Raw genomic sequence first — 24,594 nt, forward strand, 5'->3', positions numbered from 1 at the left:
TTCTCTGTTTTTGAAATAATAAGTCTCAACTTTAATCTGAGCTTTTATGAACATCTACATTATCAGTGAATTAAACATGGGGAAAATACCTGATGTTCACATAAAAATGCAAAACAGAGGATAAAATAATAAATGGTGATAAATCACTTGAGAAAGGTTAAATATAGAGACAAATTTATTTCTGAACTGACATAAAAGTAGCACTGGGTCTTTATGGGTTAAACTGCACTGAAATCTACCATAAACAATTTCTTTTTTTTTTTCCTTTTTTTTTTTTTGGAAGGCTCCGACTTCTTATGATTTGTTTAATTTTTAATCTGACAGTTATTTAATTTTGGTCTAAAATGTGTCAGAAAATAGTGAAAAACTGTTTCATGTTGTCCTCGAGTCAGATTACTGTCACAGAGGATGAAAAAAATGAAAATATTCCCACTGAAGATGCTTAAATCAGAGAATTAAGACTTCTTCTATCCTCAAAAATCACAAAATTTGTGTTAATTCATTTAATAGTTGACGAGTAAATTGACTAATTGTTGCAGCTCTGGTTCCAAACATCTGTAATGAACTCGTTGGCTGCTAATAATGGTAAAAACACACCTGTCAGACCCTGGTCCGATCGGTGTACACTTCATTTTGCTGCAGCAGTTCCAGTTTTCCTGCAGGTAAATACAGTGGACTCTGAACTTCATACAACCCCAGATCCAACTAAACGAACCCAAACCGACCCTTCAACAGCCACTACTCCGAGGAGGGTGGACGCTCTTGGGGTTTTCTCTCTCTCCCTTGTCTGTGTTCGTTTCTCCTCGTCGCCATCAGATTTCCTCTAATGGTCGGACAAAGTAAAATGTTAATGTTGAAGCACAGAATGGATCGGATGGAGGCTGAAAACAGGGAGGCGGCACATAGAACAGTAACACATTTCACTAGACTACTAAGGCACACACTCACTCACGACATTGAACATGACAATAAATACATCCTCCATAACGTTACAAGCAGTTCTGTCTTCAGTGCCTGCGTTTGACATTTCTTCTTCTTCTTCTTTTTTTTTTTTTTACTGTTGGGGGTATATGGAGCGCCAGGAGGATCCTATGTGATGTAGATTTTTGTTATTTACATACTCTGTGGCACCATAACCATGTCTGTTGTCAGTTCGAACTGCTGCCGTCGACCTGATTAAAATAATAAAAACTAAATTAAAAAAAAAAAAAAACCTAAAAGATGCTGACTGCGAAGACTCTGATTCGCAGTCCGCGCTCCAGTTGAAAAAAAAATGGAAATTAGTCCCACCTTGATACGACCCGGTGGAAAACGAAAGCATTGAGCTCGGAGCAGTAACGGCTCCCCCGAGGTGCTATTAAAACCATGATCCAGTTTCCTCCACCTACATTATGTCTTCAGATAATGGGTTACAGAAGAAGCCATCCCAGTTTTTAATCACGCTCCGTGTTTGTGGGGGTCTTTTGTTCCCCTGACCTCTTTTTTTGTCCCTTTTTCTTTATTGTAGAGTGACCGGGTTGAAAACTAGGCCGAGTCTTTGGCGGCGGCTCCGTTTTTGTCCTCGGCCTCTCCGCCCCCTTTGTCCTTTTTCTTCCCCGATTTCTTCTTTTCTTTCTCCATCTTTTCTTTCTCCTTTTTGAGCCGCTCTTTCTCCATCTTCTCCTTCTCCTTCTTCTCCTTCAGTTTCTTCTTCTCGTCGTCCTTTTCCTTCTTCTTGTCGTCTTTGCTTTTCTTCTTCTTCTTCCCATCTTCTTCTGTACTTGGTGCATCGGCCGTCGCTGCTGGTGGCTGTGGCGGCGGCGGTTGTTGTGCCGCCGCTTCTTTTTTCGGATCCGGACACGGCGGCAGAGGAGCGTTGTTGGCGGTCGGGGAGGGGATCGTGGGGGTGATTTGTTCAGAGACGATTTTAGGGGAGGGCGACAGAGTGCTGGGCGGTGGCGTTGGTGTGCTTTGAGCGTGTGCAGTAGGAACAGCTTGACCCAGTGCCGAGGTGGTCTCTGAGGTCTGAGGAGGACCACGTGACTGGGCGGCGACTAACGGGCTCTGTGGCGCCGGCGCCCTTTGACCCGCTCCCGGTGGAATAGGGGGCTTGTGGCCGGAGACTCGGGTCTGACTCGACGTAACCACAGGCGGAGACTGAGGCGGCAGGAAGTCCACCCCCGACGGCCCGGAAAAGGAGCCCTTCTTGGTCTGGGAGTGGAAAGGACCCTTAGACTTGCGGAACCCGGGTAGTGACAGGAGGCTGGAGGAGGCTCTGAGGGGTCCTGGAGGCGGGACGGGGCTCCCCAGGAAAGAGAAGCTGCCACCGGAGCTGATGGAAGCGGCGCGGCGCTTGTACTCGTAGATGGCTCTGGTGCCGTGGAGGCGGCGGCCCGGCTGGTGGGTCAGATCCCCTCTGGACTCCCTCCACTTCCTCACCTGGATGTTGCACTCCCTCTCGATGAGCGCCTCCGTCACTGGGAGCGTAACGATCTGGCCGGCGTCGGGCAGATTCAGAGACAGACAGAGGAAGTTGAGACCAAATGACTCATAACTCGTGTCGCTGAGTAAGAACAGAATCAGGATGTGTGAGTGTGACGCTCATAAAGGGACGGTGTGGTCTTACCTCCTGTACCAGTATGTCCTCTCTGATGGATTCAGGGGAGATGTTCCTCAGACGCTCCATGGTTTCATACATGCCCTGGAGCTCCCGAAGTTTATCCACTGAGCCCAGCATCTGCTTGAGTAACACCAGACCCACACGAAACACGATCTTCACTCCTGCAACAACAAACTGAAGCTGTTAACTGTTCCTACAAAGTTTAACCCTTTAACCCCTGAGACATTATTACAATCAAACGGACTGCTGTGAATATGTGGATGTAGAAGTTTCAGCGTGCTGTGTGATTATTCTAGCTATCTACAGTCAATGTGCATTATATAATTTCTATTCACCTGTATAATAAAAACAAGAAAGAAAAATTGCAGAAACATCATATTTCCATCATTATTTCCACCATGTGTGGTTCTGTAATCATCACCTAACTAGAGAATACTGCAAAACAGTATTAAATATGTTTAACCCTTTAACCCCTGAGAAATTATTACAATGAAACGGGCTGCTGTGAGTCTGCGGCTGTAGAAGTTTCAGTGTGTTGTGTGATTACTCTAGCCAACTAAATTCTTTGTGCATCATATAATTTCCGTTCACCTGTATAAAAACAAACAAAACTTACAGAAACATCATATTTCCATCATTATTTCCACCATTTGAGGTTCTGTAATCATCACCTAACTAGAGAATACAGCAAAATACTATTAAATAACTTTAACCCTTTAACCCCTGAGACATGATTCCAGGTAAATGTCATCTGTTTCAGGTTCATTAAAGCTGCTGTGAGTATGTGCTTGTGTTCCTTTTCTTCAGTGGTTTTGTTTTACTGTGTGTTTTAGGGTAAAACCAGTGGAATAACAGAAAAAGACAAACAGAGGAACTGAAGTTTGACAAGTTTGGACTAAATAAGGCACTCAGAATGTACATTAATAAGAGATTTAGGATGCTGAACATCAACTGCGAACTGGAACACCCTGAACAACAACAAAGATTTGAATTTAGACCCAGTAATTTTAGTTTTGGGCTCTTTTTTTCTAAATCAGTCCAGCTGCTTTTTGACACCTGGTTGAACTCCAAAAAGCAGTTATACAGTCAAAACTCAGTAAAAACACAGAAAAAAAAAAGAAATGAAAACCACTACAACACTGCAAACAACAGTAAAAACAAAAAATGACAAGGAAAACAGTGTAAGAAAAAAAAAAAAGGCCCAAACAGTCTATTTTTGTATAGACAGTTTGTTCTCACTCACTGCTCTGTGTTTTACCCCCATTCCACAGGCAGCTGGGGGGTGCACTGAGCATGCTCAGATGTCTATGGAAAGAACAAGGTCTATTCTATCAGCATGTTCTGAAATGTTTCCTATTGAGCAAACGGTTGAATTTTTATGAAAATTTAAAATAAATCATACATTCAGAATGCTCACCACAGACATGTCAGGGGTTAAAAGGTTAAATGCTAAATGTAGTTTGCCACCAGCAGAGTGTGCATGTGTGAGTGAATGAATAATGGACGAATAATGTAAAGCACTTTGGGTGCCTTGAAAAGCGCTATAGAAATCTAATCCATTATTATTATTATGAAATGATTAAGCGTTTTGGGGCCTAAAACATCGTACCTTTCCCTATGGTGACTAATTTTACTCAAACTTTGCGTCTACATTTCTTTCCCCCTTTGGAATCTATGGTCAACCAGGATTCATATTTTGTCCGTTCGGTTTACACTCCTACGCAGAAAGTTGGACGACATGTCGAGGCAGCTCTGTGTAGGAGTGTCAGTTCAGCTCACATTTTAACTCCTGTTTTGTTTTCAATGATATCAAGATTGCTGTGGCCTGTTCTCTCACACAGCGGAAAGCATTTTGGTTGCTTCAAAATGAGAATTTTCTATTTCTGGAAACAGAAAAAGGGCAACAATCTGGAAACACTGGTTATAATTTTATCAATCAAAACATATTTACCATCAGCTCATGGTTGTGCATTTTGATGACGTATATGTTGTGACAACTGTAGAAAAGAATTATTTTATAATATGCTTTGTAGTTTGTTTAGTTTTGTCATAGATCACACTGTATGTCAATGTTTTTCATCAATCAGGCAACACTTTGCATGAAGGCAAATCATCATAGAGTTTGTGACTCAGAACGACAGGTGTGGAAATTGTTTGTTTCAGAGATGGAATGCAGACATCATAATCCAATGAAGCCAGTGCATTTCACATCTCTACAGTCGCAGAAAAAATTATTAGACCATCAAAAGCCATCAAAAACAAAGGTTATGCAATCCAGCACTAACTCCTGTGTGTGTCATGTGACTAAAACAGACAGAAAAGACAACATGGAAAGCCTAAAAGCACTGTTTTTGTCAGTACAATGCCATAGATATTGATGTAAGAACTGAAGTGATTTTGGTTTTTATCAAGAAAACATGTTAAATGGATAGATATAAGCTCTGAAATTAAATTACTATGAGCCATTTTTGTTGTTATCATTATATTTGTCCAAACAAATGTACTATTAGTTGTACGAGGCATTAAAATGAACAAGAGATTGAAGAAAACAAGGATGGTCTAATCATTTCTTCCACGACTAATTGTAAAGCGTTGCAGAAGGTTTTATGCTTTTCATGTAGTGACGTTCACATACTGATGTGGGTCACTTCTGTCAATTAGAAACAGCTGTTTGTATTATACACAGTTGGAGTTGTCAAATGCCTTTCTTTCCTTTTAACCAGTAACAGGTTATGTACGTAAGCTTGTTGTAATGGATTAGAGGCAGACAACATGTGTTGTGCAAAGCATCCTGCGTAACATAAAGTGGGATAAACCCCCGGATAAATGTAAGAAGTGTTTTAGACTGCTGTCAGGAGGATTATGGGAATATTTCTGTTACTTAAACTGCTATTATTTTTGTTGAAGTGTCTATTAACCTTTTTATATTTTATACATGTACTTGTTTTTATTGTTTGAATTTCAAATTTATAGATTTTACACTTTGTCACACGTTATTTGAAAAGTTGCTTTTTCCAAGTTTTCAAAATGCACTGAGACACTGGAAATCCCTTTAGGTCATTTGATAGAAGCTACTTATTTAATTTTTACAGAAATGTGCTCTATCTCTGTCGTGATATGCATCGTTATCTGGATATTTATTTAATGATTGTCTTGGTCAAATTGCACAGCACCAGCTAAGCTAATTAGATGTAAACCAAAGTATAAAATCTGTTGTTTCTGTTCATTCTGGTAAATATACAAATAGAAACAGTGAGACAGAAAAGTAAACTTGTCATCGTTATCGGCTCAGTCACTGGTATATTTTAATTTATAAAGCTGTTTTGGGGAGACTTCCATCTTATTTATGTTCACTGTTCTAATCTCTGCTCAGTGATCACTTTGAAACTGTTGGTTCCAAAGATAAGGACTGAATCAGTAAAGACATGTTTGAGGTTTTCAGCTCCTAAAACAAGCTTCACTCTGAGCTCCGTCTACAAACACTGATTCCTTTGACTGATTTTAAACAGAGCGATAAATCTCTGGAATCAAAGCTGTTGGTCTATAAATGTTTCAACTGACTGTATATGTTTTTTCTGCATTGCTAATCATTAGCATCATGGCATAATTACCTAACTCATACACAAATGGAGGAAAGTATTGGGACAAATTCAGCTGAATTCAGGTGTTTTTTTCTGACAGGGTTCTGGGATACAAAACAAAAATGACAAATGTCATAATATAGTTTTATATTGTGTTAAATATCATGCTGATTATTAATATTGATGTTTATATGTCAGATCATCATGAACAGAACATCTTACAGCTGTAGACACGATGTGTCCCAATATTTACGTCCATGCAGTTTATAAACATCAATATTTCCTCAAAGTTTAATGGGAGATTTTTCTTCCACAGTGAGATGTGAAGAAAGTAGATGGTTAGTTGTGGTAGAAAATTATTATTTAGTCAGAGCATGGAAATTTCGAGGTAGAACATTTAAAATCATAGTCATGGATAATGTTGAGAGAAATTAAGTCAAAACCATCTAAAGGCATTTTGGAAGCAAAGATAACAATGTAAACCAAACTGACCGATGCAATGATATTTATCCCAATATAAAACTACATTTTGACATTTGTCACTATTGTTTTGCTCATTTTGATGATTATTTTGTTCATTTTGTTAATCATTTTGGTCTTTTTTACTCATTTACTCATTGACTTGGAACACCCAGAACCCCCAACCAACTAATGCAATGATATCTATCCCAATACAAAACTATATTTTGACATTTGTCATTGTTTTGTGTCCCAGACCCCTGTTAGAAAAGAAACACCTGAATTCAACATGTCCACATACTTTTGTCTATTTGTGTATGACTTAGGCAGTTATGCTATGAGACCAACAAAACGCTTTTATTATTGTAAAACTGTAAGTATGTGACTGTATCACTGCTGTCTTCACCCGGTTTCCCTTGAAAAGAGATCCCTAACCTCAATGGGACCAACCTGGTTAAACAAAGGTTAAATAAATGTGAATAACCAACAGGGATGTGGCCTTACCTTCACAGAAGAACATGTCCCACACACGTAGGACACAGGCCCACGGCAGGGTACGTGAGAAGATGCACATGAACCACTCCGTCATGTAAAGAATCGGGTCGATTTTGAACTTCTTCAGGTGACGATACGCCATCGGACACGTGCGTCGTAACAGTGAAAAGAAGATCTCACCGTCCAGCTGGATCGCTTCCTGAAAGATGAAAAAGAAAAAAATCCAAACGTGACAAAATGCACATAAAAAACATCCCATAATAGACAAACAGGGACAAACAGACTCACCAGCCCAGCACTGTAGTAACCAGGGAGATACTTCTCACATATCTGGACCAGGCACCAAAACGCTTGCTGCAAAACAGAAACAAATGCTGGTTGTTTTGACTGGAAACTGAATGCTAATTAAGTCCAATCAGTCCTAGTTTTGGGGGATAAATAGTTTGTGGTAAATGACCAAAGGAGAGTGATGATGTTAGTGTCTGTAGCTGAAGTTCTTGACAGAGAAGTGAATAATGACATGAACTTCTGTATCGATGAACTGTATTCTTGCTTGTATAATTAAACACAAAAACAAAAAATAAACTTGTTGAGCTCAGGAGATGATGTTTATATTCAGTGTTTATCTTTCTGCATGACAGACAGGACATGACAGACAGATCTGATACAACTCAAACTGTGACAGCAAAAATAAAAAAAAAATTCTGCATGCATTTATTACTTTCTTTTTAGCATGTTCATTAAACTTTAAACATTTAACTTTAAACAAACATCACTAGAAGATGACATACTTATTTCAGAATAAACACTTAATCACTCTCTGTGATAATATCTAAAAAAGAACTACACCCATTTATAGATACACGAAGTCGAGTTTCAGAAAACACATGAGGCAGGTGTGTGTGGTCGGTCCCCACTGTTGCCAAGCAACACAAAACTGGTCCTGTCTTATCGTTACATTGTGTCTGCTACTATTTTTATTTTATCAAGTAACCACAGTGAAATGCATCAAGAGCCAAATACATTTTCTTTCTCACTCGCCCACTGTTTAACCTGAGAAATGTCTGATATGGCATGAATTGAACTCAGTAACTTGGTCTTAATTATAACAGTGATTAACACTTTCAGTGCCATGGGCCGATTAAATTGGCTTTACGAAAACAACCTGTAAAGTGCCACGGGCCGATCAGATCGGCTTTGGAGAACACGCCACATTTGTGCACAAACAAACCATCCACCCCCATTTCTTTCTCACATTTCGATGACGTTCTTTCTGTGTCCCCCTTTTGAGACCAATCAGACGGGAATTTGAGGTCACGCGACCGAATAATATTTTTATATCTTTTTAATGTTTCTTTTTTTTTTTTTTTTTTTTTTAATTATCTTTTTATTGAACATTATAAAATAAATTCCACATACAGCTGGTACACAATGGCTGAGTTTTTTGTTTTTTCCATCTCTTTCCACTCTCCTCCAAATTTAAAATCTTTAAATTAATCATGACAATCAAAAAATAGAAAATATAGGACAAACAAACAAAAATTAAATAAAAATAAATAAATAAATATATATATACATACACATCCATCCATATATATATATATATATATACATACATACACACACACACACACATATATATATATATATATATATATATATATACACATACATACACACATACACATACATATACATATACACACATACACATACATACATACATACATATATAAAAACATCCTCATTCTTTTACTTTAAATCAAATTTGGGAATTACCATTCCTTTCCAAGTACAAAAATAAAATTGTGCCCGGGACTTCGTGGTTCTATACCTTCCACCATACATTTTGCCCGATTACACTAACAGGGTTTTACTATGTTACCAGTGCAGGGAATATATTAAACCAAAACAAGTATACAAATATAATTAACAAGAAAAAACTAAACCTCTGTAGCTTGAACTAGGGTTTTTTTTTTTTTTTTCCCACAATATACATCTCAGATAAAATCAGACCTAATTGGTTTTATGTACTCTAACCAGTTTTCCCATATTCTTTTAAATCTATCCACTTCCAGTCTCAGAGAAAAAGTTAGCTTTTCCATCACATAAATATTGTGTATTACCTCAACCCAGTCCTCAACCTTAGGTACCTCATTCTTCATCCATTTTCTGGTAATTGCTTTTTTGCTTGCAATCAGCATTATTCTATAAATATGTTTGTCCCCCGATCTAGAAAAGTTTATGTCCAGTTTCCCCAGATATAGTACCTCAAATGTACATGGAAGGTCGACCTTCAGTACTTTTTCCATACAATTCTTAAGCTCCTGCCAGTAACTACCAATGAAAGGACAACTCCAGAATACATGGAAATGGTCAGCTTTATCAGCCCCACATAATCTCCAACACTTTGTGTCATGATACTTTGTCTGTGCTGGTGTTCTAAAGAGTCTTATGATGTTCTTCCACCCGTGTTCTCTCCATGATAATGAGCAAGTTGTTCTCCACTGCTGTTCATTTATCTCATCCCATTCATCCTCTGATATGACAATATTTGCCTCCCTCTCCCACCTCTTTTTTATATACACCGTGTCATTTCCCTTTAAGTCTTCCACTCCCTTATATAATTTTGAAATCAATTTATTTTTCAGTTTTGACTCATATGCTAAAGTAAACATTTTAATGAGTTCTAACCCCTTCCCCTAGTGGTTCCCCTCATTGTTCCCTCTAAATAATGCCTTAATTGCACGTATCTATATTGATCCAGATTCGTTAGACTATATTGGTCTTTTATCTCTTGAAACTTTTTAATGTTTCTTATTCTCCGGTGTTTCATCAGAGGGAGCCCTCCATGCCGGGGGGCGGCTGTGGACTCCGGGGGCTGTGGTGCCTTCTCTCACTGGGGTCCACTCCTTTCTGGTGGGTGGGGGTCCCAGTTGGCCCTCTCCCACTAGTTGGGATGCAGGGCTGTGTTGCTGGTGCCTGGTCGCCGGGGTTGGCGGCTGCCTCCTGGTGCGGATGGCTCCCTGAGACAGCGCCTCCTAAATTGATGTTTTACTTTTACTTGTACATTTTTGTTCTGGTCTACCCGTGCTCAGTCAGTCTTCTTAAGTATGTGTGAGCTTGTGGGTTTGCATGTATATGTGTGTGTGTGTGTGTGTGTGTGTGTGTGTGTGTGTGTGTGTGTGTGTGTGTGCGTGTGTGCGTGTGTGTGTGCGGGTGAGTGTGTGTGTGCGGGTGAGTGGGTGGGTGTGGGTGGGGGGCGGTACTGATTTTTAAACTGATATGTAAAGCACTTTGTGCTACAGTTTTTAATGTATGAAAAGTGCTATATAAATAAAGATTATTATTATTATTATTATTATAAATTATGCAAATTACGATCAATAATGAATCGGCTGCGTCCGGTGCGTTTTGAATCTAATCAGCAATCGGTCGGATGTTACTGAGCCGTTTCCTGCAGGATTCTTCAAATATTATAAAAACGACGCGAAATACTGAAAAACGGCCAAATTCTGTGGCACTTTTAAGGCTTATTAGCCCCTTAACTGTCTGGCACTTAAAGAGTTAAACTTTTGACACCTTTAGAAACAGGACGTAGCACATGAAGAGACTAGAACTTAGCTCTGTATAATCCTTTGAATACCTATCTTTATTTACGTGGGCTTGTATTGAAGCAATACTTTTGTGTTATAACCAGTGGTGCAGTGGTCCAAGGAGAAGTAGGTATACTCTAAATGTTTGGCTTTTTTTTTTTTAAGTAGTCCAGAAAAAACACCCTGTTTTAGAAACAGTGACATGTACGACCACTCTATTTAGTTTACTCAAAAATCTGTCAGTAGTATTTGTTCATTATTATAAAATTATCATGACATGATCAGGAGCAGTTTGTAGGTTTTACTGGTCACACAAGCAGCTGCATGAATATAAATGTATTCAACATGAGGCAAACATAGGATAACGTTAGCCCACTCTCGGCAGGACCCGCCCACTCTGCCTCTGATTGGCTCATCAGTCCTCATGCCTAAAGTTAACCAATCTAATCAGTGAAGGCAGCAAGCACTAGCCACTTAAGAGGCAGAGTAGGGCGGGTCATGGCTTCACCGTCCAAGAGGGAAAAATGAGCAGTTTGGCTCAGATACTACTGAATGGTGCTCATCAGGGGGATTTAGAAGAAAAGCTGACTGAAAAATAAGTAGGTATACACCATAATCCACTGCATACCCTGGACAACACTACTGGTTATAATATTATAATAATGTTTTGTTTTGTTTTTTTCATGTCCCTTTCCGGGCTCCGTAATTTACACTGTATAATAAAAAAAACCTGATCTGAAATCTGACATTCAGATATTAAAATTGAAAGCTACCCTCCATATGAGTACTGGACTCTGTGAACATTCAACTCTACCCCTCGTATAAATGAACCTGCGTGTTGTAATGTGCTACAGTTTTGTGCTGTTCTAGTGTCCTCACCTCTGCAGGCATATGCATGAGCAGCACCGCAGCCACTGGAGCCTGAGCCTGACAGTAACCCTCATCAGGCCGGTAGATGGTGTAGGCCTTCAGGATACGGTACAGGTCCTGTTGGCTTCAAAAAACAAACATACAACAAGTTATACAGACGTCAGATGAATCAAAACAGCTCATGCACTTTTGCATTATAAGGTGTAAGTACAAATAAACTACTGTCAGATTTTTACTGTTCTAGTAGCATGAGATGAACAGGAAAAATAAGGTAATATCAATTATTTTAACAATAATCCTTTAATATCTGCTATTATCTTTTCTACCACAGAGAACTAAAATTAAACCGTTATTATGTACTGATAATTGTGCGTTCAACAGATTATCACAGGTTTACATCACACCTTTGAACCTGACGGAAAACTCCTTCTGATCTCTTTCAAATTTAATGGTTACACAAGGCATTTTAATTCTTCTTTGGCTTTCATTCAAATTATTTGTGAATATCTGTGTAAACACAGTGAGCGTCTGCTATGATTGTTTGTGTGACTGTTTACTCTGATGTAAAACAGACTGAGGGTGTCTATTTTTACCCATGGCCACCACGAGCAGCAAACATCTCATGAAAGGGGAACTGTCTGTGTAGATCCTTCTCTATGATGTCCAACCATTTAGCCTCCCCCTGCTCCCTTTCCAGTTCCTGCATTAAAAGGACAAATGGGACACGTTTTACGACAGAGACACTTCCCGCAACATTATTCATTAAAGTGGATGAACTCTGGATGAATCCATATTGGACAAACAATAGAGTAAAAGGCAAATTCTTCTTCATACAACAGAAACAATAGTGTGAGACCCTGCTGAGACCCAAACCCAGCTCTGAGCAGACCCCCTCTGTAACATGGACACAGAGCAGAACCCTGACAGGCAGGATTATGGGTCCTGATAAGAGGCTTACAGTTCAACCCCTTCAGTGCCCCTGGAGCTCAAACTGCCCTCTCAGCCACAACTTCCCTTGACAGTATGATCAACAAAACCCATTCATAATATTGTGGCTTCAGTGTCTTTAAATATTTACCTCCCAGTTACAACTACCTGATGTTATCGACACAGAAAACTGACAGAACAGATGTGAACAAATGAAACGGTGATTACTGAAAGAGACTAAAATGCAATCTATACTGAGACTTCAGCTATACAGCATCTTTCAGACAAGGAAAAGAAAGGGATGGATGGATGGATGGATGGATGGATGGATGGATGGCTAGATAGCTAGATAGATAGATAGATAGATAGATAGATAGATAGATAGATAGATAGATAGATAGATAGATAGATAGATAGATAGATAGATAGATAGATTCCAGTTATTGTCATCGCATACAGAAATTCTGATGCACTTTATAGAGACGCTACTTCTTCGGCAGAAAGAAGGAAATATACAATACAAAACATTTGAATAATATTAAATAAAAAACAATAAAACAGTAAAAACAGTGAAAATACACACACACACCCCGCCTCTCTCCCTATAAATAAAATTCACAAATAGTCAAAAACTATTTTAGGAAAATGATAAAGTACCAACAAAACTGAGTGAAATCAATCATCGTATGGGACAATAAAATGAATTGTAACAAAGTGAGGGTAAAGAAGTGCAATTACTACAATTACATAAAATTATAAAACAGATCTGAAAACTGGTTGGGAAAAAGTGCAATCTAAAGCCATTTTCAAACAAAGCATCACTTCATAGACTTCTATTAAAAACCACGCTTAGTTTGTTTATAATCGGAATAAACACAAGATTTATTGCTAATGAAAATAACTGTTGTCTAAAAAAATAAGTTTCCACTCATAAAATGTCCTGTATAAAAGAACTGCTGTGTCTGTTACAGTCTTTGTGCTCATACCTCAAACTTCCCAGGGTTGGCTTCAAGGAGTTCATTACTGTTTGAGAGCAGCTGCCACGCTTTGGCCCTGAGAGACGAAGGAATCCCCTTCCTACAACGGATCTTCACCTGCAGCACACAGACAGACAGTGGAGGAATGAGTTTAACCCATAAAGACCCACAACTACTGTTATGGCAGATTTTTCCGTCTATTTAATGTTTCACCATTTATTATAATATTATCCTCTGTATTTTGCATTTTTCAGTGAAAATCTGGTATTTTCCTATATTTAACTTACTGATCATGTTCATAAAAAGCTCAAGTTATAATACCAAAAAGAGAGAAAACTGAAAAAAAGCAAAATATATCCTTAACTGAACAAAAACCAACTGTCTCCATCCATTTATTATAACATTATCCTCTGTATTTCGCATTTATTATAACATTATCCTCTGTATTTCGCATTTATTATAACATTATCCTCTGTATTTCGCATTTTTCACTGTAAATCATGTATTTTCCCATATTCAATTTAGATGTTCATGAAATCTCAGAATTCAAATATTATTTTATGAAAACAGAGAAAGCTGAAGAAAAAAGTGACTTTTTCAGTCAAATATATCATTAATTGAACATAAACCCAGTGTGTCCATCCACTGTCATTGATCCAACTATTGGGTTTTACTGGTGAATTAATGTTGGAGAAGATGACGGTGTTCCCACGGTAACTATGGACCCTCTCAATGTCCAAAGGGTCATATCTGATGACCATGAAAAGATGACAAACCAATTATTTACATGTATAGGATTAGCGGATCAACAGGTATTAAATACTTCAGATCAGTAAATGGTTTTGATCAACGGTGGATGTTTGGGTCTTTAATGTATGTGTATATGTGTACATGTATGTGTGTGTGTATATGTAAATATATGCAAGTGTGTAGGTGTCTTTGTATATATATATGAGCTCGTTGTAGACTGACTACCGCCTTGTGGTGTATTTATTTATTTATTTATTTAATTTTATTGTCTCCTGGGTCGGTTTTTATGCACTTTTATATATATTTATAGATGCACATGGACTTTTTTACAGAATTATGTGTTTTTTCTAGTTTCTTTTATTCAATTCCTGAATGACCGCACAAAAGTTTCTACAGGTGTTTATATGTGTGCACAAATGGCAAATAAAATTTTTGAATCTTGAATCTTTAAAGGTTAAGAAAAACGCTGAATGATCCACACAGGAGTTTTCTTTCTAATCCTGAATATCTAAGTCCTCCAACGTAGGTCTTGGTGATAAAACTAACTGTATCGTGTTAAAATTTCAATCATTAACTCTGACTCAAAACCATAATTATGTACTTGGAGCTTGACCATTTAATTCATCCAAGGCTTTGAAGACTTTTTCCCTTTTTAAAACACACAACTGTAAATGCAGCTCAGTATGCTCCGAGTGTGTGTTGTTTAATTATTTATCTATAATGGTATTCGCTTTTGAAGTGGCTGGTAAAATGCTGCTCTCTGTTCGTCACTGGCATATTTTTTTTTTTTTACCTTCTAAGTACTTATATGAAACACTAAACCATAAGTCATGTTGCAAACATGTGACTAACACAGCTAGCGAGATTAGCTATAGTTTACCAAGTCTGTCTGATATTCTGCAGTGATAATTGCATTTCTTGTGACTTACAGTGTGTTATTCATGGTTCAGAGCAGATATTACTTTTCACTGATGTAGTAACAGTGAAACCAAACAACACCCACGTTTACGGACTGGCTGACTGTGTCACTCTTCACATTCTTCATTATCAAAGGATGTGAGTAACTGTTTATGGGACAGGGAGGGGACATGTTTAGGGTTTGTTTATATATTCATTACATTTTTCATGACTGCTTCTGTTTGATGCATGAAGTGTCTAGTATTTCATTGTTCAGGCACAGACATGCAGAAACAATGCCCTGGGTATGCTGGCATGGAGGATACGTTTACAAAGCCTATTAGTGACACAAAGAAATGAAAGCTAATAAATATAGACAGTCATCATAATGTGGTTGTTTATCTAAAGTAATTTAACCCTTTAACAACTGGCATGTCTGTGATGAGCGTTCTGAATGTATGATTTTAAATATTCATACAAATTCGACCGTTTACTCAATAGGAAAAATTTCAAAACGTGCTGATAGAATAGACTTTGTTCTTTTTATAGACGTTTGAGCATGCTCAGTGCACCCCTGCACCTGTGTACTAGGGAGCAAAACACAGAGCAGTCAGTGAGAATGACTAGCTGTAAAAAAAAAAAAAAAAAGTTTGGGCTTTTTTTTTTTTTTTTTTTATAGTGTTTACTTTGTCATTTTTTTGTTTTTACTGTTGTTTGCAGTGTTGTGGTGATTTTTCCTTTTTTATTTAACTGTGTTTTTACTGAGTTTTGACCATGTAACTGCTTTTTGGAGTTCAACCAGGTGCCAAAAAGCAGCTGGACTGATTTAGAAAAAAAGAGCCCCAGAACTAAAACTCCTGAGCCAAAATCCAAATACTTGTTGTTGTTCAGTGTGTTCCAGTTCATAGTTAATGTTCAACATCTGAAATCTCTTATTTATGTACATACTGAGTGCCTTATTTAGTAAAAACCTGCCAAACTTCAATTCCTCTCTTTGTCTTTTTCTGTTATTCCACCTGTTTTGACCCTAAAACACACAGTAAAACAAACCCACTGAAAAAAAGGAACACAAGAAACAGATGACAATTCACTTCAGCCTATATTATTATTATTATTATTATTATTATTGTTATTATTATTATTATTAACAGTACTTTGTGGTGTTCTCTAGTTAGATGACGATTACAGTACCACGGGTTGAACCTCAAATGGTGGAAATAATGATGGAAATGTGATGATTCTTCTACAAAATTACTACAGGCGCTTTTAGCGGCCAGCAAGAAATCTCTTACAAGAAGGTGGTTAAACCCAACTCCACCAACAATAGACGATTGGTACCAGACCATCTTGCAAATATTCAAAATGGAAAAAAATGACTTACTCTATCAGAATCCAGAGGGATAAATTTGACCATATTTGGCACAAATGGATCGAGTTTGTATCCTCTAGCCGCCCAGAATTTGTATCACTCCTCTAAAAATGTCCTCTTTTTTTCTCATCTCCCTGTATTTTTTCTTCATTTTATGTTTTTCTCCATAAAATATGTGTAATGTTTAAAGAACCCAGAGTTATTGTAATGCTATGATTGTTTTTAAGGGAAAAATACCACAACAATAAGCACCCAGTTCATATATTAATGTTTTTTTTTTTTTGTTTGTTTTTTTTACATTTTTGTATGTATAAAATAAGAAATAGGAAAAGAACGCCAATAGATAACATATGTATGAATGGTAATGTTGAAGATATTTTGCCACCTTTTCCAATAAAAACATGCATCTGTCATTTTCTTTTTGTTGTTTTCATATAGGTGAATGGACATTAAATGATGCGCAATGATCGTCGTTGGCTCGAATAATCCCACAACACACTGAACCTTTATTCATACCTTCTGGAAGCGATGTTTGATCCACTTATCCCAGTGGTTGAACATATCGAGCCATTTCATCTCCCTCTGTCTGGCCACTTCTACTCGAACATCCTTTTCCCTGTAATTGTGAGCAACATAAAATTACGTCACGCAGCATGGTGAGAACTGGGAAGTGCTCGTTTTCATTTCACACCCATGAACACACTCTGATATGTTGAGGCAATTGTAAGAGTAAACGTATAACATGAATGAATTACCTCACTTTATTTACCCAATGTTACACTGAAGTGCTCGGACATAGTACATTTTAACCCTGACCAGAATGCACTCCCAGTACCGGTGGCTGATCAATAACATTTTAATTATTCAAGGGAGGCAGAGCAATTAGCTTGTCAGAAAATCAAGAAGCAAATCTGACAAAAAAAAAAGAGAGGAAGAAGCAGATGGGTGAGAGGGTGATACCACAGAGACACTCAGTCAGTACATATTGAGTCACAAAAATGCTCTCAGCATTATCTGAGTCAGACCAAGGGGAGATAGAGGACGGGCAGATATGTTTAGATCAACAGAGGACAGGAGGACAGAAAAGACAGGGTGAGACCTAGAACAGATGAAGAACCCTTAGGGCACATGTTAACAGAGTGAGTACGATGTCCGCGGGAGAAGTAGCTGTTTCAAAGGAGGACGGGGTTTACATCTCAGTGTGGAAACCAGTTCTGTGGAATAATCGAACGTGTGTCATATTTGAAATAGTGAACTGTCAGCACGGATCATAACTAAAAGAGGAAGCGTCTTTTCCCCTGCCTTTACAAGCCACACTGAATCTGTGTATCTGATTTCAGAACTCTATCAGGGCTCTAAAAGTACGAGCCTTTCACTCAGGTTTGCAACTAAAAATAGATGTGCGCAAACTGTAAAACGAGCACATGTGAATAAATAGAACGACAAAATTGAGCCCAAGGTGCCTCTATTTTTTTTTATCAACTAAACACATAAAGATGGAGCACAGCTGAAGAAAAATCATGTCTACTGAGATCAAACCAGGGTCAAACAACCTGATTACAAAAGCTACCAGACCAGTCATCAGGTCTTTAAGTCTTAATGAATTCAGCAGATTTTTATTGGCATGAAAAAACCAACATCTACTTTATTATAGAAGTAATTGTGTGTAATATTTTACAGTCCAATTTGCAAGTGAAGGAAACTTATAGGGTATAATTACATAAATACAATATTCATAATTATGTATTTACTCAAGCAGAATTACCTTAAAATAAGAATCTGCTTATATCTACAAAGGGAGGAGGTCTACTCCATACCATGTTTCTAAAGCAGCTCAGAATGGACTTCTTCCTCTTCTTCCATTTTAGAGCAGATGGTATCCAGTGTTAAGGTACATTACCACCATGTATTCTGAGTGTGGACCAGAGTTAATATCCCCATAAATAAATGAAAAGCCCAGAACACACAGAACAAACACTGGTTATAAAGAGGTCTTTTTGTGTTTTTGGCCACCGCGGGGCGATTACGGTGAGGGCAGAATGGGTCGATCTACAACCTTAATGCTAAATGTGTCTAAATATTACATATATATTACATATTACACTGACCCTTTAAAGCAGAGCTGAGCGATCTCCCCATCCTGGATAGTGACTGATCTAAATTTGTCATATGATTTAATTGTGCAGCTGATGCCATTAAAAAATTAGTAATAAATTACAGCGGTTCAAAACTTTCCCCTTAAGCTGTCATTTGTTTTAAACTATTTTCCAGTATAATTACAGTATTTTACAGAGAACATTACACTAACCTTTGGATTACTGGACTTTATGAGCCATCCAGTGTCAGTATCCCCCTGACTCCAATTCACCCACTCACAAACTTATATTTTGCACTCTGTAGAAAAACTCTGACTAATTTGCACTATGTAAAATACTCTGATTACTTTAAACTACAATAATATATACATAAATATATATTTATAATCGACTGGATCCCTGTACATATCCACTCACTGTATAAAAACTCCAAGCCAAATTCCTTGTATGTGTTCACATACTTGGCCAATAAAAGCTGATACTGATTCTGATTAGTAAAACAGTCATTAGCATAGGTCACTAAACCAGTGAGTTGCTTTTAGCATCTGTCCATGCTTAAATGTTTGGGTTAACCTGCATTAACGTGCAGAGTTTGTGTAACGTGTTGTCTTGCTGCTGGAAAAATAATGATGAAAAGTTCGAGCTCCTGAGCTACGAGTCTGCATGCTGAATACTGATGTGCAGAGAGTCTGATTTATACAGATGCTTTAGACTTACTTTAGAATATAGGAATGTTTGTGAGTCATTATACAGCTCCGGTGGGACAAATCAGGCCACCACAGTCTGTGTAATTAATGGAAACACTGCAGCCGTATGTACATGAACATGTGGACTGGTGTTTACTTCAGGTAGATACTATCTGTATTGTAATAATGTTGGTCCAAAATGATGCCAAATGCTGAGTTTCTGGTCCGATAATGTCGACAAAAAGCAATCACACACAGACTAAGCCAGAAGAAACCACAGAAAAGTGGAGGAAAACATGATCAGACCATGATTGTGAATATGATCCTTTGGCGAGATCACCCAGCCCTACTTTAAAAGACTTGAAATCATTACATAATTATTACATTAACTGTGCATAAAGTAGCAAAACACAATATGCAATAGAATGGCATTCAAGTGAAGAGATGGATCATTCCTAAATACGCTCTAGCTGTTGTATTTATAGTATTTTCAGTTCCTAAATGTACTGGATCTGTTTATCTGTTCATTTGAGTTACTAAAGAGAGCCTTCTTTTAGCTGTACTTTTTATTTTATTTACTTCAATTTCTGTAGAATTATTCCATGTCTATTTTACTGAATTTGTCTTTACTGTGCTCTTACTCTTTCATTGTTGTGTGTTGAAAGGGCTATATAAATACATGTATTATGATTCTATTGTGATGTTATCCTGTCAAGCCATCATATTATCACATGTTTTACGTGTACTATTTTCCTGTATTAAACCAATTGATGACAGAAACCAAAACAAAGCCGCGAGCTCTGTCTGTTAGACACAATAAAAACAGCAGACATGAGTGGGCATGCCAGAAATACTCCACACAGTAGCAGCAGTGTGTGATTAGGTTGTTTAATGTCTGTGTACTCACCCGCTTTCGCTGTACTGACTCCCACCCAGGAAGCCATATTTATCAGTGCGTCTGACAGCCATTCCATTGATCTCTGAGTCTGAGCCCACGGAGCTCCCATCCTCCCCCAGGCCTGACAGAGACTCCAGCGTCCCAGACATCAGGCTGGCTGACTCCAGGTAGCTCAGGGTGTCAGGGGCTGGCCGAGGGCTGGGGTTGGGTAACGGAAAAGCAGTGACCGGCTCATGGATCAGCGGGACAGGGCTCGGGTGTTCGGCTCTGGTCGGGGTGCTGGGCAGTTCTGGTTTCCTAAACTCGCTGGGAGTGTTGGGCTTTGGCGACAGAGGGGGAGGCTGATTCTGTGCGGGAGGCTGATTCTGTGCGGGAGGCTGATTCTGAGGGGCTTGTGCTTGTTGAAGTGGCTGAGGTTTGTTCTCTTCAGACGGTGGTATGACTTGGGGAGGAGGTGTTAGGTCTGACACTGGAGCGATTTGTGGCTGGTCTGATGCAAACGGACCAGGATCCATGGCAGGATTAGGATTGTGGGTGACATGCACACTGGGGTAAAGATTAGGACCAGGATTGAGCTCAGGAGAAGGGGAGGATGGCTGCACTTCACTCTGAGCTGAAGGCTCACTTAAAAGTGTAGGTTTTTCTGAAAACGCCGGGTCAGTAGCCCTTGTCTCCTGTTCACTGAGATGATTTCCAGTCTCTGCATCTTTAACTGGTGCTTCTTTTTCCTGTGGAGCAGCGTCAGGAACCACTGAAGGAGGTGGGTTCTCAGCAGTGAGGTTTGAAGGACTTGAATGTGAGTCTCCCACCGGTGCTGTGGGGGGGTTTCCAGTCAAAGCTTTGTCACCGTAGAGGGAAGACTTCGGTATGGGCGCATCCCTGGTGGAGTCTGGAGCAGGGAGTGCTGATGAGGATGGAGAGATGGATGGAGCTGCATGAGGATCACCCAGTGCAGGAGGTGATGGGGATAGAGTGGAGAGTTCAGCCATGGTTCCAGTCTGAAAGCTCCTTCACTGTAAAAAAGAGGGAAGGTCTCAGTCAATAATATCACCTTAAGATAATAAACAGACTTTCTAAAGTGAGTTAAAATCTGCTTAAAAAATTGGGATGAGCTATATCAGCCTGAAAGATGGAAAAAAACATGTCAAAAAGATGAGTGGCAAAAGCTGATATTTATCTGTTATGTTATATTAAAGACTGTTTCATAAATTTGTATAACTGAATATGTTATTCAAAAATAGTATAAAGAAGGGCACAAAGGCTGAAGAATGATGGTACCAGACAAGGACTATATAACAATGACATCTGTATGAGCATCAACTAGTTTGTTATTTAAATCAGTACAGGCCTAAACTTTCCCAATCAGTGTATTGTCATTACAAAGTCATAACTCCAAACATTTGCACACATATTCCAGAGTTTTCTCTCCCTACATAAAAATAAGGTGCAACACCCAATACATTTAAGACGCCACTTCAGCCAAATTAATGCATTATCAGTAATCAATATGGGGAGCATCCACACAAATTGACTTTTCCCAAATCTAATGGATACAGTTGATCTCAAGGAGACTTCTTATGCAAACTCTATCTTCTAAAGTAAAAAGTACGTAAAACTGCATCTACATAGAAAAAGAGGTTACAATGTGTTAAATGAAAAAAGCAAAAAAAATTAGAGCAAAAGGCAAAACCAAGTATTCTGCATGGTTTCATTTACTGTCTTCATCTTATTGTCTTACTATCATTTATTAATTTTATTTATTATTCTCTATGTATATTGCTATGGCAGGAGTTTGACACAAATAATTACTCCTTATACATGTGAATCGATAAAGCATTCAAGTATTATACCGCACTGTAATGTATTTAAAAGCCCTCTGATGTCAATGACAGACAAAGGCATACATTCATAGTTCCTCTTCATAACATTTGAAGAAGTGATTTGAAATTAAGGAAAACAAAGTTTGTACAAGCTTTAAACCACTTCCAGCAATTGTTTTTTCAATTATAAAACTAAGGGATGTAATTTCTGTACAGAATGCTTAATTTATGGTTTTGAATACATTACTATTAGGCTATTATAGATTATATCTTAGGTTTTTTTTTTTTCTTTTGCAAAATATAAGCTTGCACACCATGAGTACTCTTCAAAAGTAAAATTACTTTACAATGGTAATTCTATTTGGTTCAGTTTCTGAAATATGAACACCATGTCGTCATCCCTGCGGTCTTCACATTAGTTGGCTTTTATATATAATCTCTCTTTGTGATGCTTCCTTCTTATCTGTCTACCGCATGTGTAAGAGAAAATCAATATGGTCTGGACACTCATAATATCCTACAAATGTAGGTCCCCTGGGTTAGGACAGAGCATGGCAAAAAGCATTTAAATATGCTGCTTGTTCATTCTGGACTACAGAGGGACTTGAAACTGTCAGATCTCTTCAGAGAATTTAAGTCTATTTTAAAGCATCAAGAAAATAAAGCTGCAACAATTCAGTGATTATCTGTCAGCTATTAAATTAATCCCCAAGTATTTTGATAAGTGATGGAGTGGACCCTGAGAAAAGTTCTTAAACATGAACATTTTGTTTCCTTATTTATCCATGACATTAAAGACATTCTATGTTATGTTTACATTTACATTTTTGCATTTGGCAGACGCTTTTTTCCAAAGCAACTTACAGGGGAAAACCAATCAAATCAATCAATCAATCAAATTTCATTTATATAGCGCCAGATCACAACAGAAGTTATCTCATGACACTTTATATATAGAGTTGGTCAAAACCAGACTCTAAGCCAATTTACAGAAACCCATCAGAATTCTCCAGGAGCAAACATCATGTTGGGACTGAACAAGCTGATAATGACATTATCACCTTCTGAGTCTCATGAACCATATAAATAAATAAGAGCTTATACAACTATGAAACAGCCCCCTAATATTACTGGTAAAAATCATTGCTCTTAATTTTGTACAGAAATTGAGCCGGGTTCATCCTTGATATACAGGATCACTGCATGTGGACATTGTGTTCATTTGTTTATAGTGTGTGACCACTGAATTTATGTGTTTGTATTTACAGTAACAATGTTCCTGTTGTCCATGCCAGTTCACTTTGGACAAAGAGTTTCTTATCTATTTCAACTTTAAGACATTAAGTAGACAAATAAATGAAACAGTTTTTGTACAAATCAAATAGCACCATACTTTGACTCTCATCTATCAAAAAGCGCCCTGCAGCCATGGAGATGCACTGTTTTGCTGATGAAGCAGGTTAATGTCAGCAGAGGTTACCCGCTAGCAGCTAATAACACCGTCCACTTTGTTGTCATATCCTCTGTCGAGGCCTTTCTCGAAGCGACTCAACTTCCCGATTCAGCACAAGAGCAAACGGTTTACTAATAGCTAATAGTCAACACCCTCCCTGCCGCTCTGCCAGGCCCGAGCCGAGCAGCGTCCACGGCCTTGTCCATCCACTGTCCCGGTCAACAGTAACTTTAACTCAGCCGTTCAACTCACCCACAGCCGGCGTGTCAGTGTGACCCGTCCGCCTGGATAGCCAGGGGGTTCCTGTCCACACGTCCCCCCGCCACAGCTCCGGTTCCACGACCTCCTCCGTGAAATGAAAACACGACGAACGTGGTAAAAACCGCTGAACGGGCTCAAGTCCTGGAAGAGCGAACGTCCTGTAGTCGGTGCGTTAGACGGTTAGCTAGCTAAGTTACCAGCTAGCTCCGTTAGCTTATTTTAGCCTAGTGTATCTGTTAGCATAAAGCGCCGCTAGTGTTCTGCTGCTGTTAGCCTGGCTAAATTAAAGTGTAGGTTATCCCGGTTAGTCATGCGGAGCGGCTACGACGACTGACTCCTGAATAAAACAATTTTCTAAGTAATAGTTTTCATTCGGAAAGAAATTACACTGTTTTGTTTAATATATCCATGCAAAGCGGCAGAGTACATCCAACACCAGCCGCCTGCATTTCCTACTGACAGCTACGTGCGCGCTATCGTCAATGTCGTCAGGCACACGCACGCACCTGCACTGTGGACACCCTCTGACATGGAATGTACAGTGACAATAAATTAATGAATAAAGCAGCAATTACACACCTCAGCACAGAATTTTCTCTATGAAGCTGTTTAATATTTTGTTCGTACAAATGTAATTACCTGTAGTGTGTCAAATTATAAATGAATTATTGATTTTCAATACTATTAAAAGTAGGTGGGGCTGGTTGGGATAAGTTTAAAGAACAAAAACATTGTGTATTTGTGAGATCAATGGGTATTTTGGGATACTTCTATGATCTAACTTGGACAGTGATGGAATACAGCTAAGTGCTCTTACTCAAGTACTGTACTTTTTTAGGTACTTGCATGTTGCTTGAGTG

At 38.5% G+C, this 24,594-nt stretch overlaps 1 protein-coding gene across 2 annotated transcripts; it reads right to left on the reverse strand.

The window, feature by feature from the left end:
- Nucleotides 1–214: 214 nt before the first annotated feature.
- tbc1d10b (TBC1 domain family, member 10b) lies at nucleotides 215–24,195 on the reverse strand. 2 transcript variants are annotated; one of them, XM_030141162.1, is made up of 11 exons: nucleotides 23,726–24,195; nucleotides 20,587–21,213; nucleotides 20,210–20,550; nucleotides 17,037–17,136; nucleotides 13,514–13,621; nucleotides 12,194–12,300; nucleotides 11,610–11,724; nucleotides 7,423–7,488; nucleotides 7,144–7,333; nucleotides 2,606–2,760; nucleotides 215–2,472 (listed from the first exon to the last, which is right to left on the reverse strand). In XM_030141162.1, exons 2-11 carry the CDS (start codon nucleotides 21,187–21,189, stop codon nucleotides 1,525–1,527), a joined length of 2,733 nt encoding a protein of 910 aa, XP_029997022.1. In that variant the 5' UTR covers nucleotides 21,190–21,213; nucleotides 23,726–24,195; the 3' UTR covers nucleotides 215–1,524. The 2 variants fall into 2 exon arrangements, with proteins under 2 accessions (XP_029997022.1, XP_029997017.1); XM_030141157.1 differs by having other exon boundaries at nucleotides 20,210–21,211.
- Between the last annotated feature and the right edge of the window lie 399 nt (nucleotides 24,196–24,594).

Source organism: Sphaeramia orbicularis, chromosome 8, assembly GCF_902148855.1.
Source record: "Sphaeramia orbicularis chromosome 8, fSphaOr1.1, whole genome shotgun sequence".
Taxonomy (NCBI): domain Eukaryota; kingdom Metazoa; phylum Chordata; class Actinopteri; order Kurtiformes; family Apogonidae; genus Sphaeramia; species Sphaeramia orbicularis.